Here is a 16,781-nt window from a genome sequence, read left to right as displayed (position 1 = left end):
AATTGCGCCCAGTAAATCCTCCCCGGCCAGGATTCGAACCCATGACAGTTGATCTGCGATCCTCCGATACACGTGTTTGTGTATGTGTGTATACACAAAGATTGAAAGAGCAATTGACAGAGGGGACATAGCTGCATTGTTCTAAATTACGAACGGCAGAACGCGCTCACACACATGGAAGCTTGATACTGGGTTACTCCGATGTCTGAATGTGTTACTCCGATGTCTGAAAGTGTTACTCCGATGTCTGAAAGTGTTACTCCGATGTCTGAATGTGTTACTCCGATGTCTGAATGTGTTACTCCGATGTCTAAATGTGTTACTCCGATGTCTGAAAGTGTTACTCCGATGTCTGAAAGTGTTACTCCGATGTCTGAAAGTGTTACTCCGATGTCTGAAAGTGTTACTCCGATGTCTGAAAGTGTTACTTCGATGTCTGAATGTGTTACTCCGATGTCTGAAAGTGTTACTCCGATGTCTGAATGTGTTACTCCGATGTCTGAATGTGTTACTCCGATGTCTGAAAGTGTTACTCCGATGTCTGAATGTGTTACTCCGATGTCTGAAAGTGTTACTCCGATGTCTGAAAGTGTTACTCCGATGTCTGAAAGTGTTACTCCGATGTCTGAAAGTGTTACTCCGATGTCTGAAAGTGTTACTCCGATGTATGAAAGTGTTACTCCGATGTCTGAATGTGTTACGCCGATGTCTGAAAGTGTTACTCCGATGTCTGAAAGTGTTACTCCGATGTCTGAAAGTGTTACTCCGATGTCTGAAAGTGTTACTCCGATGTCTGAAAGTGTTACTCCGATGTCTGAAAGTGTTACTCCGATGTCTGAAAGTGTTACTCCGATGTCTGAATGTGTTACTCCGATGTCTGAAAGTGTTACTCCGATGTCTGAAAGTGTTACTCCGATGTCTGAATGTGTTACGCCGATGTCTGGAAGTGTTACTCCGATGTCTGAAAGTGTTACTCCGATGTCTGAAAGTGTTACTCCGATGTCTGAAAGTGTTACTCCGATGTCTGAAAGTGTTACTCCGATGTCTAAAAGTGTTACTCCGATGTCTGAAAGTGTTACTCCGATGTCTGAAAGTGTTACTCCGATGTCTGAAAGTGTTACTCCGATGTCTGAAAGTGTTACTCCGATGTCTGAAAGTGTTACTCCGATGTCTGAAAGTGTTACTCCGATGTCTGAAAGTGTTACTCCGATGTCTGAAAGTGTTACTCCGATATCTGAAAGTGTTACTCCGATGTCTGAAAGTGTTACTCCGATGTCTGAAAGTGTTACTCCGATGTCTGAAAGTGTTACTCCGATGTCTGAAAGTGTTACTCCGATGTCTGAAAGTGTTACTCCGATGTCTGAAAGTGTTACTCCGATGTCTGAAAGTGTTACTCCGATGTCTGAAAGTGTTACTCCGATGTCTGAAAGTGTTACTCCGATGTCTGAAAGTTATTTGTTGTTGTTTTCAGTGTTAGAACTGTCAATAAATGGAACAGGTTAGATGCTGACTTCATTGGCGCTAATTCGGTTCAAAAGTTTAACTGTAAATATAATAAAAGGGTGAGAAATGTATTTCTCACGCATTCCATATATTCCATTAATCTAAGAACGTTTGGTAAGCGGGGCTAGGAGCCAGGTATATATATCTGGCCTCGGCAGGCCAGATATATATATATATATATATATATATATATATATATATATATATATATATATATATATATATATATATATATATATATATATATATATTGTTGCCTTTACTCAATAAGCTGCTGACGCGAACTATTGTGTATTCTCTACAATCCAGCAAGCACCATACATCTAAAGGTAACGAATACTGACCTTACCTCCAGAGCGGTCAGTACCAGCTCTGTAGGGAATGACGTCAGAGACCTACTCGACTGTGATTGGCTATATCCCAACCGTCATACAGTTTGAATACTAACACCCACATACACACACACACACACACACACACACATGAGACAAAAAGAAAATTAGTTGGTTAGTAGTTAGTAACAGTTGATTGATTGACAGTTGAGATGCGGGCAGAAAGAGCAGAAGTCAAACCCCCGCAAGCACAACTTGGTGAATACAACTAGGTGAATATACACACACACAGGATAACTTGAACAGGTTGCAGAGTTGGTCCGATAAATGGCTGCTAGAGTTCAACACCAGCAAGTGTAAGGTGATGGAAATGGGATCAGGAGCCAAGACACCGAAAGGCCGATATATGATGAAGGGAAACTGACTTTCTATAACGACTAGAGAAAATGACCTGGAAGTGGACATAACACCGAACCTAACTCCAGAGGCTCATAAAATAGAATAACGTGAGCCGCAAATTCTACTCTGGTAAAAGTCAGAACATCCTTCAGAAACCAGAATAAGGAGGCTTTTAGATCACTGTATACCGCCTATTTGAGGCCAGTCTTAGAATATGGGGGGCATCTTAGAGCCCCTATCCTAAAAAACACATAAGTAAGTTCGAAAAGGTGCATAAGTTTGCAACGAGACTCGTTCCAGAGCTGCGAGGGATGAGGTACGAAGAGAGACTGAAATAACTAACGCGGACGACGTCAGAAGGGATGAGGGAGAGAGGGGGACAGAATGCAGACATATAAAATACTTAAAAGGGATTACAAGGTGGAAACAGAAGAATTATTTACGATGAATATGAACAGAACAAGGGGGCACGGATGGAAGCTTGAGAGTCAGATGTGTCTTAGAGATGTTAGAAAGTTTTCTTTTAGCGTAAGAACGGTGGGAAAATTATATGAACTAAAGGGGCAGTTTGAACAATTAAGTGAAACTCCATCAACAATTTCAAACGTATATATGATGAGTAAGTAGGTGAGGAGTCATTAGACGAATAGCGGCTGGAAAGTCGGGGCACAGGAGCTAAAGCTCGATGCTGCAGGCACAAATTGGTGAATACAAACAGTTGTGTACAAAACACACACCGCGGCTGAGTGGACAGCGCTTCTGGGGTCGTAATCCTAAGGGCCCGGGTTCGACCCCCGGCAGAGGAAGAAACAAATGGGCAAAATTTCTTTGCACCCTGGTGCCCCTGTTCACCTAGCAGTAAATGGGTACCTGGGAGTTAGACAGCCGCTACGGACTGCTTCCTGGGGATGTGTGTATGTGTATGCACGTATTGAAGAGAAATATATGTAGTAAACATAAAAAGAGGAAAAATAAATTGCTTAGAAAGGCGGGATCCAAGAACTAATAGCTCGCTTCTGCAGATACAAATAGTAAACACACACACGCACGCAAATGTGAGTAGATTTATGTCTTATTATAATCATTTTATCACTTAATCTCTCTCCACAGGCATTCTACAAAACAGGAAGCAACTCCTATCACCCCGAAATTTAAATCACTCTCTCACACGCTTAATGTTGCTCCTTCAAGCAATTCTAACAAAAAACATAATTTTTTCGGATTGCATATATTTTTTGTTCGTAATTATCAGTTTCCTGCGATTAAGAGAGAATCAGCGTCATATTAGATCAATGTATCTCTGATTATTTTACTATGTGTTACAACGTAATATCGCCTTAGTAAAATTGTAGGTTAGTAATAGTATGGCAGTTTAATACTGACATAATATTCTGCTTCAGTGTAATATCGTTTAAGTAACAATACGTATGTATTGTATGTATAGTGAAACGTATTATTAGTAATATTTTGCGTTTCAGCGTAATATGGTCTTGGTAATACTGAGTGGTTCAGGGTAACATGGTGTTGGTAATACTGAGTGGTTCAGTGTAACGAGGTGTTGGTAATACTGAGTGGTTCAGTGTAACGAGGTGTTGGTAATACTGAGTGGTTCAGTGTAACGAGGTGTTGGTAATACTGAGTGGTTCAGTGTAACGAGGTGTTGGTAATACTGAGTGGTTCAGTGTAACGAGGTGTTGGTAATACTGAGTGGTTCAGTGTAACGAGGTGTTGGTAATACTGAGTGGTTCAAGGTAATATCAGTCACGCTTCACCACCTTCCCACACGACCCCATCCCCCCCCCCCTATGACTATCCCCGGATAAAGACCAATAACCCTGCAAAGTTTGGTGAGACTAGCCGTAAGCGTCTGATCCCCAACCTCGAACATACAGACATCCTATTTTCTGAATATGGGTTGAAAAAGGCAGTAGGATCAGGGTCACCAAACCCTCAGCCAGAGGGGTCAGGGGTCACCAAGCCCTCAGCCAGAGGGGTCAGGGGTCACCAAATACTCAGCCAGCGGGGTCAGGGGTCACCAAGCCCTCAGCCAGAGGGGTCAGGGGTCACCAAGCCCTCAGCCAGAGGGGTCAGGGGTCAACAAGTCCTCAGCCAGCGGGGTCAGGGGTCACCAAGCCCTCAGCCAGAGGGGTCAGGGGTCACCAAGCCCTCAGCCAGAGGGGTCAACAAGTCCTCAGCCAGCGGGGTCAGGGGTCACCAAGCCCTCAGCCAGATGGGTCAACAAGTCCTCAGCCAGCGGGGTCAGGGGTCGCCAAGCCCTCAGCCAGAGGGGTCAGGGGTCACCAAGCCCTCAGCCAGAGGGGTCAGGGGTCACCAAGCCCTCAGCCAGAGGGGTCAGGGGTCACCAAGCCCCCAGCCAGAGGGGTCAGGGGTCACCAAGCCCCCAGCCAGCGGGGTCAGGGGGTCACCAAGCCCCCAGCCAGCGGGGTCAGGGTCACCAAGCCCCCAGCCAGAGGGGTCAGGGGTCACCAAGCCCCCCCCCCTCACACCACAGCCTGCCAAAGGTAATTACCACCCACACCATAATTAGAACTGCAAACGCAAGGGAGAGAACAATTGTGTACTTGATGTCACTAAGGCCGGAACGGAGACACGAGAAAGTAGCGTCCATCAAGACAGGTGGGCAGCTGTCGAACCCGGGAGACAGACAAGACACCTGCCTGTCACGCAGCTGTCACACGATGACGCCCCGCTGTCAGGACCGTTGCCCTCGTTATAGATGCGATGGCGTTCAAGGTCTGGGAAGATGAAGACTACGTTCACGGTGTGTAATGCAAGCCTTCGGAGACAGCAAATCAACGAGAAGACCGGTTGAGAGCCGCAGCCTAATGTAACCAGGAGGAACCACATGCTTGGCTACGTAATTCTGAAAGTTAACTTATATTTTTCCTCGCATAATGGCAATCTTGCAAGCCGGGAACAGATGAGGTTCCCGACAGAATATACACATCACACTCACTATAAAGACTGGGATAGATAATTGAAATTTGACAAGCTTGCATATCACAACCCTGTTTAGAGGTCAATAAAACGATGTTCCAGATATTAAAAATACATTCATAAGGAGGAAGTCTTCATAAATAGGACATTAAAGCCGGGTTAAGGGTTTTCAGTTTATAATATATATATGGGAATAGAAACTCACCTTCCTACTCTTAGTCATTCCAGTAAGACCACAAAATTAATGTATGAACGTTCATTCTGCTATGAGCATAGGAAAACATATTATATGTCCTTTTGTTAAATAGATGTTTGTGTATGTGTGTGTGTGTGTGTGTGCGCGCGCGCCCGTGTGTGAGCGTGCTTGCGTGTGAATGCGTGCGTATGTGTGCTGGGGTGTGTGTTCTCACCTATTTGATCTTGCAGGGGTTGAGCTTTGGCTCTTAGTCAAGTGTGTGTGTGCATGCGTGTGTGCGTGCGTGCGTGCGTGCGTGCGTGCGTGCGCTGTGCTGCGTGAAGCCTTCTCAGCACTGGAAGATGTGGGGGGCATGAGGGACTAGTGTAGACCAATGCAACAGAAGACACGGCTAACAATAAGAGTTCCGAGGTGTATATGTAGGCATACATATACACGCTCATACATGCGCGTGAGCATACATACATCAGTGCCACTGAGAAACCTCAAGAAGCGAGGCTTGTGTCACGACGTAAATACTGGCCACGCAGCCAATGTGCTTGACTGCGAGACGGGTTAAAGTTCAAGTACGTTTACCGAGACAATATAATACAAATCTCAAAGGAGATAGAATAGCGTAGGCTTTTCTATCCTCCTGCGAGACGGATCTTGTCAGCACGACAGCATCATCCCGGGGATAGGGAGACAGGTGTGGGATGGGGGAGGGAGGTGTGGGATGGGGAGGGAGGTGTGGGATAGGGAGACAGGTGTGGGATGGGGGAGGGAGGTGTGGGATGGGGAGGGAGGTGTGGGATAGGGAGACAGGTGCGGGATGGGGGAGGGAGGTGTGGGATGGGGAGGGAGGTGTGGGATAGGGAGACAGGTGCGGGATGGGGGAGGGAGGTGTGGGATGGGGAGGGAGGTGTGGGATAGGGAGACAGGTGTGGGATGGGGGAGGGAGGTGTGGGATGGGGAGGGAGGTGTGGGATAGGGAGACAGGTGCGGGATGGGGGAGGGAGGTGTGGGATGGGGAGGGAGGTGTGGGATAGGGAGACAGGTGTGGGATGGGGGAGGGAGGTGTGGGATGGGGAGGGAGGTGTGGGATAGGGAGACAGGTGCGGGATGGGGGAGGGAGGTGTGGGATGGGGAGGGAGGTGTGGGATAGGGAGACAGGTGTGGGATGGGGGAGGGAGGTGTGGGATGGGGAGGGAGGTGTGGGATAGGGAGACAGGTGCGGGATGGGGGAGGGAGGTGTGGGATGGGGAGGGAGGTGTGGGATAGGGAGACAGGTGTGGGATGGGGGAGGGAGGTGTGGGATGGGGAGGGAGGTGTGGGATAGGGAGACAGGTGTGGGATGGTCAAACCTGAAGGTGTGGGATGGGGAGGGAGGTGTGGGATAGGGAGACAGGTGTGGGATGGGGGAGGGAGGTGTGGGATGGGGGAGGGAGGTGTGGGATAGGGAGACAGGTGTGGGATGGTCAAACCTGAAGGTGTGGGAAGGAAGACTTAGTAAATCTGACAAGATCTGAACAGGTGTGTTCTCTCATCCGCCTTATTATATATTGCACACGCACGCACGCAAATTGGCCAGTTTCTTTCACCTGATGTTCCTGCTCACCTAACAGTAAGGAGGTACCTGGGAGTTAAGACAGATGCTGCGAGTTGCATTCTGGGGATGTGTGTGTGAGTGAGAGAGAGAGAGAGAGAGAGAGAGAGAGAGAGAGAGAGAGAGAGAGAGAGAGAGAGAGAGAGAGAGAGAGAGAGAGAGAGAGAGAGAAATATGTAGCAGATATGAGATAGGAAAAATAGGTCGGGAGTCAGTACAATAAATTAGTGGTTAGAGAGGCGGGTTCCAAGAGCTAACAGCTCGATCCTGCAAGCACAAATAGCAACTACAGACACAAACACATACACAGACACATTGCATTATACGACAGTTGACTGAAAGGCGGAACCAAAGAGTTGAATCTCAAATTACAAGCAAATACAGACGATCGAAACAAATATATCTCTAAGTTTGTTTAGATAAAAAAAGATAAAATAGATAACTCTTAGATAAAAGCTGAGAAAGATGAGACATGACCGCATATTATGACCACAACGAGCACTGATAAAGTGAATAAGGACTAAATCTACAGGAGACACAGATTACCAATACAGATAGTGAGATAAGGTAATGAACAGGAGTTAATGGAATTTAATAATATCATACATCTGAGTATAAATGTGCTTCTTATATCATCCTAGTGATCCTGGAGCTATTGCATTAGGCAACCGATAGCAGGAAAGGTGGGGGCCCAAGAGCTAATGATCCTTCTTGTAAGCATAAATAAGTCAATAAAATAATGCGAGGCAATTACTGGTTTAGTTCCATTCACGCTACTTTTTGGAGCTTAACTGTGGGCCTCATTATACAAATTTTTGTCGGCTAGCAAGTAAAAAACTTACATCACTAGACGATGCTTGATGAATTACAATTAGAAATGTGACTCATTATTCAGAATATTCATTACGGTGTGTGTATGTGTGTGTGTGTGTGTGTGTGTGTGTGTGTGTGTGTGCGTGTGTGTGTGTGTGTGTGTGTGTGTGTGTGTGTGTGTGTGTGTGTGTGTGTGTGTGTGTGTAATTACCTAAGTGTAGTTACAGGATGCGAGCTACGCTCGTGGTGTCCCGTCTTCCCAGCATTCTTTGTCATATAACGCTTTGAAACTACTGTGTGTGTGTGTGTGTGTGTGTGTGTGTGTGTGTGTGTGTGTGTGTGTGTGTGTGTGTGTGTGTGTGTGTGTGTGTGTGTGTGTACTCACCTAGTTGTACTCACCTAGTTGTGCTTGCAGGGGTTGAGCTCTGGCTCTTTGGTCCCGCCTCTCAACCGTCAATCAACAGGTGTACAGTGTGTGTGTGTGTGTGTGTGTGTGTGTGTGTGTGTGTGTGTGTGTGTGTGTGTGTGTGTGTGTGTGTGTGTGTGTGTGTGTGTGTGTGTTCTTATAAATGTGTCATATAAATGTCAACTGATATTCCATCTATTATTCTACACAAAGATAAGCTGTCTTCAAGATATCTACTCAGAAATGGTTTATAATTAATATTACAAATTGCATACAGCTTCACAATTCACAATCATGGCAAATTTATTTATTTCGATTAACATTTTCAGATTTTCTCTGACGTACCCCTTTATATATTGCATATGATTTTCCTGCAAGTACTTGCATCTATTATAAAACTTCCTTTTTGTGTGAACTGAGGAATTTCAAATAAAGTTTACACAATATACTTTTTAGTATATCCATCGTCATTAATTTATAATAGTTCCCAGCCAGACTTTTGAACATTTTTTATATTATTAATGAAAATTTAGCAGAATACAGTTATATCGCAAATTATATATATATCTGCCAACTACGTTTCCTGTGAGCATTTTTGAGCGATCTGCAGCGATAAGATCGCTCGATTTGGCCTCGCGGTACATCTGCACCGCCAGTCTTATCGCTGTATATTGCACTTCATAACACACATCATTAATTTCATAATTTGCAATCTTCTATCTTACTTTATACTTTCATACAAATTTCTGTGCAAATGTGGAATTCACGTCAAATAAAGTACAACTTTATCTCTGACGTCACTGACTTTCACTGTTCGTTTCTACAGTAATTACTGGATGGCGATAGATTTGTGGCTTCCGCTTAGATGGAAACCCAAACTCATTATCTGAGCTCGACACTCGTCCGCATATGCGTATAATACACGCAGTATTCTTGTTAGCAGGAGAGTGCATATGCTGTATACCTGTTGATAGAGGGAATGTATATGCGGTAATACTTGTCGAGAAAGCGGTATACGTGACCGCCACTTGAGCGGGAGAATGCGCAACAAATTTCAGACAATAAGAACTCATTTTATCATGTACGAGAAGAATTTCTAGATATATGCATAAATATATACCGAACATGAGCACAAGTGTTAAGTTCAGTGCGGGTAAAGGCGGGAGGGAAGGAGTAAGAGACAGGGGGAAAGGAGTATGGGAATGAGGGATATGGTTGGTGGGATAATGAAGGAAGAGTAAGGGAAGGAGGTATAGAATCAGGTCCTACAAAGGTGTGCTACAACAAGACAACATTCTCGTTACTCCCACACAGTTTCCTCAATGCTAGGAAATGCGTGAAAAATTATTAAAAAATGTTCTATTTGTTCTTTTAATAAGATATTGGAAAGAAAGCACAAGTTATAAATATAACACGGGCCCGATACTTGGTCTGCCCTAGTTTTTTTTAAATAACTCATTTAGGTACATTTGCATTTGTGCAGCTGCCCTAGACTATATGAAGGGGCGTACAGAGTGTGTCAAAAAACAAGCTACGTGATGCTACAAATCTCCATCACACAGGATGGTTAGTTATACAAAGGCATGTGATAAGTAGTCTGCACTGACAGACTCTGGGTGCATTAAATGCCCTAGTTTTTTTTATTAATATATGAGGTACATCTGCATTAGTGCAGCTACCCTAGACTATATGAAGTGGAGTACAGTGTGTCAAAAATGCTAACTAGGGTGATGCTAAAAAATCTCCATCACACAGGATGGTTAGTCATACAGAGGCATGTGATAGGCAGTCTGCACTGGCAGACTCCAGAAGCATTTTGAGGATATCATCAATACAAGAGCAAGGTAGCAGTGGTAATACAAGTTCCCATCTCGCAGGATGGTTAGTCATACAGGGCCATATGTTTAGTAGCCGGCACTGGCAAATTTTGGGTATACTGTGAGGATATCTTCAAGAATACGAGAATGAATAAAGTAATTACAAAGCTCCAGGTACCTCATACCAACTGGTCTGAAAGGTCTCCATACTTGTAAAAAAAAAAAACCTGCGTTGGGCCAATGCTAATTTCAGTTATTCCAGCTTCCATCAGTTGAGTAATTGCAATAATTCCCTCCCATTGTGTTTCTAATCATTTTTACAATTAATATTATATATCGAGTTTCCTTTAACTACTAATAATCCAGTCCACATATTTGCCTGGCAACCTGTCCTCTTAAAAAGAACGTCGCTTTTGGCCGGTTGCCCGTATGGCCAAATTTAGACGTAATTTGAAAATGAAAAAAATGAAAATAAATTTGGGTTTTTTTTTTCAACAACAGTAAGTTAAGGGTCCTCTGATGGGTTAGGTGGGCAGGAAATTCTCATAAAGTTTCAAAACGTTATGAAAAACGTTAATTTAAGGTGTCCTCTCCTAACCTCTGCGCGTACGCCGGACGACTCAAACAGAAAACGGAACAGAACGTCACTTTTGTGAGTCAATTTCATTTCAAATTACGTCCAAATTTGGCCATAGCGCGCATACCAGCGAAAAGTGACGATATTTTTAAGAGGACGGGTTTAATTGCTTCCATCAGTGACGAATGTCTACACTCGACTCAACGAAGCTAAGGCCTTAAAAAATTAGCATTCTGTGACGATATGATGAAAAAGCAAAGTATGCGAGTACTTGCGAAACTACACAGTTGTGCACTGTTATTTATTTGATATATGTGCATGAGATATCTTGTTAACTGCAATATATAAACGGAACTGATGGAAAGATTACATTGTTAATCGCAAAAGAAGCGTCAACAACAGCGAGTGTAACTTAAATGTGATGGACTGCCCTTATTAAACTGATGTACGACCGGAAGGAGTTAACATATACCGGTTTACCTAATAGCAACCCGTCCACAAGCCCAGCTCCTCAAGCCAACCCCTGTCTTCAAGAGCGCATTTTTTATCATACATTATAATAAAGCGAAATTAAATCTTATATAGAAGTGATATATTACTGTTTTGTACTTAGACCGAGGCTCGGGTTAGCTTTTTGGTTCCGGTAACAATGATTAACACCGTTAACAGTACGTTGGTCAAGCACAGTACACACAGTTGAGTGAAGCACTTTAAGAAAACCTTCAGACCTATGCAGGGAATAAGTTATAAATAATCCAATCCACACATACATAAAATTAAATGAAAGTGAGGACGTTTTCGGTCCGTCTTGGACACTTACCAAGCCGTAACTGAGCAACAGTGAGACTGATTGATGAAGATTAAGCCACCCAAGAGTATGAGTGGTCCGTAGTACAGTGATAGAGGGAGTTGCTGTAGTGGAAGAGGGAAGTGAGGTGAAAGAAGGTGAGGGATAAGTGACCGGGATGGACTGAAAAGCCATCATTTTCATTTGATTTAATATGTATGGGTTAGGTCGGCCGAGCGGACAGCACACTGAATTTGTGATCCTGTGGTCCCGGGTTCGATCTCAGGGCGCCGGCGAGAAACAATGGGCAGAGTTTCTTTCACCCTATGCCCCTGTTACCTAGCAGTAAAATAGGTACCTGGGTATTAGTCAGCTGTCACGGGCTGCTTCCTGGGGGTGGAGGCCTGGTCGAAGAGCGGGCCGCGGGGACACTAAAAAGCCCCGAAATCATCTCAAGATAACCTCAAGATAGGTAATTTATCTTCGACCATAATCAGCTGAGAATAACGCTCATTAAAAAATCTGCGGGATGCAAAGGGTTTTGGCCATTGTTTACATGACGTGTACTCACCTAGTTGTGTTTGCGGGGGTTGAGCTCTGGCTCTTTGGTCCCGCCTCTCAACCGTCACCCCTCAAACGTGTTGGCTGATGGTGTTGCTGCCAGCCTCGGGGCTCATCTTCACTCTGCACTGAGATGATCTGGCGCCTACATCAACACCTTTCATGTCTGTGGGTCCAACCACTTAGACTGGACGGTAGAGCGACGGTCTTGCTTCATGCAGGTCGGCGTTCAATCCCCGACCGTCCTAGTGGTTGGGCGCTATTCCTTTCCTCCTGTCCCATCCCAAATTCTTTCCTGACCCCTTCCCAAGTACTATATAGTTGTAATGGCTTGGTGCTTTCCCTCCTGATAGTTCCCTTCCGTTCCCTTCATGTCTGTGGGTTCCTTTATCACTTATTGATTAGAATTAAGACACCATTATAAACTAGTACTAATGGCATTACTGAGCCCAGATGATTCGGTTTTCTGAAGATTGCCAACACCTGCCTATTCCTCAAGACTGTCAACACCTGCCAGTCCCTCAAGACTGCACATACCAACTAATCCCTAAAGAGTATTGTAACCCACAAGTTAGCAGTAAGTATTAGCTAATAGGATCAGCACTACAACGACTAAGAAATGATGGCTGAAAGGAGCGGTGAGACCCTTGAGTAGTCTGACAGTTCCTGCACGTCGGGGTGAGGTAATACATCATCTCCATTAAGACAGCTTCACAATACCCCCAAGATAATGTGACTGACAAAGGTGTCACATGGAGGGTAAAGTTCTTGTTTCTCGCCGAAAGTTGAAACAAGGAAGTTCTAGAAATTCAAGTGTCGAGGTCATTAGGGGGGCCTCGTAGCCTGGTGGATAGCGCGCAGGATTCGTAATTCTGTGGCGCGGGTTCGATTCCCGCACGAGGCAGAAACAAATGGGCAAAGTTTCTTTCACCCTGAATGCCCCTGTTACCTAGCAGTAAAATAGGTACCTGGGAGTTAGTCAGCTGCCACGGGCTGCTTCCTGGGGGTGGAGGCCTGGTCGAGGACCGGGCCGCGGGGACACTAAAAAGCCCCGAAATCATCTCAAGATCTCAAGATCTCAGGTGATTCAGCCTGGAGCCGTAGTCCTAACAACGGAAGTGTGTTAGCCTTACTGTATTTACATTCACAAAAGAAGATGTAAACTTTCGAAAAAAAAAAATATCCGTAATCACGGATATTAAAGGGATATTTAATTTCCATTGGAGACTTTCGGCGCCGTGGAGAGGGGGGGGGGGGAGGAACCGCTGCATGGGTGACAGCTTCTCCCCCCATATCAACCTACCCAGGCTTTACGCCCTGGAGAGGCCACTCCAAACCGACAACCAGAGCGCAACTCCATAGTCTCCTGAGACTGATGGATGCCTACTAAAGGGATATTCTAAAGGAACGATGAATCCCAGTAAAACAAGATTTAGTATATTAGTTGTGTGATAACCTAAAAAATATATTTAATATTTTTTACAAGCGGGAGCAGGAAGCGTCACTCCTACAGTGAGGCGGTGCTGTCACCTGAACACTGCGCGGTCGGGTCATGGTATTATAACGTTCATCCAACTTAAACTTGCAAGTTTCACAGTCTCGGATAAGTACTTGGGAAAACAAGCTGCCAACTTCGCTCTGTAATCAACCTGTCCTCTAAAAAAAAGTACGTCGCTTTTCTCTCGAAGGCGTTACATAAGGCCAAAAATTGTCGTATTAGCGGAAGCGGCTCGCGAAAATGACGTATTATCTCATTTTCCGTTTTGGGTTCTCTGGTAGGTTAGGAGAGGACACTTTAAATTTGAAGACTAAACCACACACTAGAAGGTGAAGGGACGACGTTTCGGTCCGTCCTGGGCCATTATAATGGTCCAGGATGGACCGAAACGTCGCCGTCTCCTCATCTTCTGGTGTGTGATTTAGTGTTCATATCTTCAGTCACGTTATTGTGACTCATCGTCGACAGTAAATTGATCGTTTTCTTGACGTTGGGAAACCTTAGGAGGACGAGCTGCTGTAATACATCAATTTATGACATATGACAAAACTACTGGAATTTCGCAGAGTTACGAGAATTCATAGAAGATATTCTTAACAATTTATCGTTTCGATACGGGTAAAAAATAGACCAAAGTAGTTTCGGAAGTCTCACACTCAAAACATGAATTTGAAGCTAGCGTAGTTGGAATAGTTTCAATTGATAGATGATGTGAACAATACGATGTATCGTTCACATCATATTCTATAATGTCAAAATGATGCTAGAGACGTAACAACAGTGAGTATCGTATGGTGCTGGAAGGAGTACTGTGCTTCTCACCCACTTATTGAGACAATGTCGAGCTACTGTGATTTTCACCGGGTAATGTACACCATCCGGTGCCACTGTGGTTCTCACCAGCTCACGGAGACAATACAAATCATATATTGCTGAAAGGGGGAGGACAGAATCACAAATCACATTTTTTACATTTACAAAGTAAACGGTAAAACTACCGTCCACTTGGGCTGGACGGTAGAGCGACGGTCTCGCTTCATGCAGGTCGGCGTTCAGTCCCCCGACCGTCCAGGTGGTTGGGCACCATTCCTTCCCTCCATCCCAACCCAAATCCTTATCCTAATCCCTTACCAGTGCTATACAGTTGTAATGGCTTAGCGCTTTCCCCCTGATAATTCCACCTGGTTGTTAGGAAGATTCATAAATGATCCTCTGGTCTATACAATAACTATAGACTACAGGCGTCGCTTCAAGGCAGATCAGCCGTCATGTAATGTGCTTCAGCAGATAGGGTCTGAGGCGCTGCTACGATATCGTAGTGTTAGTAACATTTTTCAGCCATCTTTGAGAGTCACACATGCTCATAAATTCTGAATACTGGCACACTTGATGATATACTGGCTCTGAACCAAAGATTTACTATGTAATGCATCAATTATGTAATAGTTGTGATGAAATTATAACTTGAGCTTGTATAAGCACCTTAATCACCATCTGTGGTTGAGTGCTTAATAACTCATTAGTTTTTAAGGCAGCTTTCTTAACCTCTTAAAGTAGGAGAGACGTAAATATATGTATATAAATCATAATAAACGCTATGATCCCAACAGGATTCGAACTTACGAGGCCAGGGATCATTCCCACTAGCTTCATAGTACCGATTTCACTCCGCCACCGATTACATATTAGGGTTGGTTGGTCTTGAAGAACCACATGCTCCTACATGAGCTCCATGACCAACCAATCCCCGGCAACACTCGGGTGCGTTTTGAGCATAGTTTTTCATCAACTTCTGCCACATGTGGAATGTACTCACCTAGTTGTGCTTGGCTCTTTGGTCCCGCCTCTCAACCGTCAATCTAATGGTGTACAGATTCCGGAGCTTCTCGAGCTCTATCATATCTACATTTGAAACTGTGTATGGAGTCAGCCTCCACCACATCACTTCTTAGTGCATTCCATTTACTAACTATTTTGACACTGAAAAAGTTCTTTCTAGTTATTATTATTATTTTTATTGACAAAATTAAATTACAATTTTGCCTAACCTGAGGATTTCAATTAAGTCTTATTAAAGTGAGGATAATGCTGGTATTCAATGTCACGCAGGACAGAGAGTCATACACAAGACAATAGGTGTAAACTGTAGGCTGAAGCACATATATTTATCATTGTTACAAGCAATGTTTTAATGTATGGATATGTGAAAACAACATTATATTGTGCACTGCCACACAAGGGCAAGGATGGGTTTGTAAGAGATGCAGCTTAAAAATAATATAAAATTGTTCTTCTTTCTAATGTCTCTGTGGCTCATTTGGGTACTCAGCTTCCACCTGTGTCCCCTCGTGCGTGTAACACTCGTGTTAAATAATCCATTCTCGTCTAATGTGTGTGTGTGTGTGTGTGTGTGTGTGTGTGTGTGTGTGTGTGTGTGTGTGTGTGTGATAATAAGATCGTTAGAATTACATTTCTCCTTTTGTAAACTCACTTTAATCACATTCTGGGGTTGAGTACTCACTACTAACTGCACCCTATGTAAGAGAACATATCTCGAACGCTGCTTATGTAGGACGGATAGAAATGAGAGTATTGTAAGCTGTTAACATTGCAAAAGCACTCCCCATAACCTTATGTGGTCGATTGCTCAATACCTCTTTATGAACTGAAGCAGCTCTGTCTATGTAGTACTGACGAAAATATATAAATACTAGTTATCATAATAAAAAAAACCTTTAGTCACCTGTGGTTGAGTGTTCAATCACCCACTGCACAATATATAGGAGAACAGGTCTCAAACCCTGTCTGTGTAAGACAGACGAGAATGTACCTATGCTGCTTAGCACTGTAAATGACCCGTCTGTGGTAGAAAATAAATTAAGAAAAAAACCCACAAATCGATAGAACTCTGACGTCATTTCCGTCCTCATCTTCCTAAGTCATGAGGTCTGTTGTTGCCAAAGAGACATGACCTTTGACCTTATGAATCTGCGCCCTCGCACTTGGTTGAGAAATGAAACAGTACTCTGTGGTCTGACGTCAAAGAGCGGGCACGCTCACTTCTGTGCTCAAGTCCCGAGTTAATGTCTATTGAGCTATGCTAAACCATAGAGCAGCGACAGTCTCGGATGAAACACTAACAGGGAGAAGCTCCCTCTCTAACTGTAGGACAAGACCATGGACATGTGGTAGTGCAACCCGTCCTCTCGCATAACACGCATCGTATTTTGACGTCAAAATCCCCACCCAACCACAAAGATGTACTGAAAATAACAGCGGCTTTCAGAATTGACGTGACGTCTCGTTTTCTATTCGTGAGTCCTGGGTTAGGTTAGGTTCGGGGAATTTA

The 16,781-nt window shown here is 44.2% G+C and overlaps 1 protein-coding gene across 1 annotated transcript; it reads left to right on the top strand.

The window, feature by feature from the left end:
- Positions 1-201: 201 nt before the first annotated feature.
- Positions 202-1,503, top strand: LOC123751097 (uncharacterized). The gene has a single exon (XM_069330214.1). It carries the CDS (start codon positions 202-204, stop codon positions 1,501-1,503), a length of 1,302 nt encoding a protein of 433 aa, XP_069186315.1.
- The last annotated feature ends 15,278 nt before the right edge of the window (positions 1,504-16,781 follow it).

This window comes from Procambarus clarkii, chromosome 24, assembly GCF_040958095.1.
Source record: "Procambarus clarkii isolate CNS0578487 chromosome 24, FALCON_Pclarkii_2.0, whole genome shotgun sequence".
Lineage (NCBI taxonomy): Eukaryota > Metazoa > Arthropoda > Malacostraca > Decapoda > Cambaridae > Procambarus > Procambarus clarkii.
This window is presented reverse-complemented; position numbering and strand designations above follow the sequence as displayed.

Excerpts from the sequence above, each read along its gene's own strand:
- LOC123751097 (XM_069330214.1), top strand. The coding sequence starts at position 202 with ATGTCTGAATGTGTTACTCCGATGTCTGAAAGTGTTACTCCGATGTCT.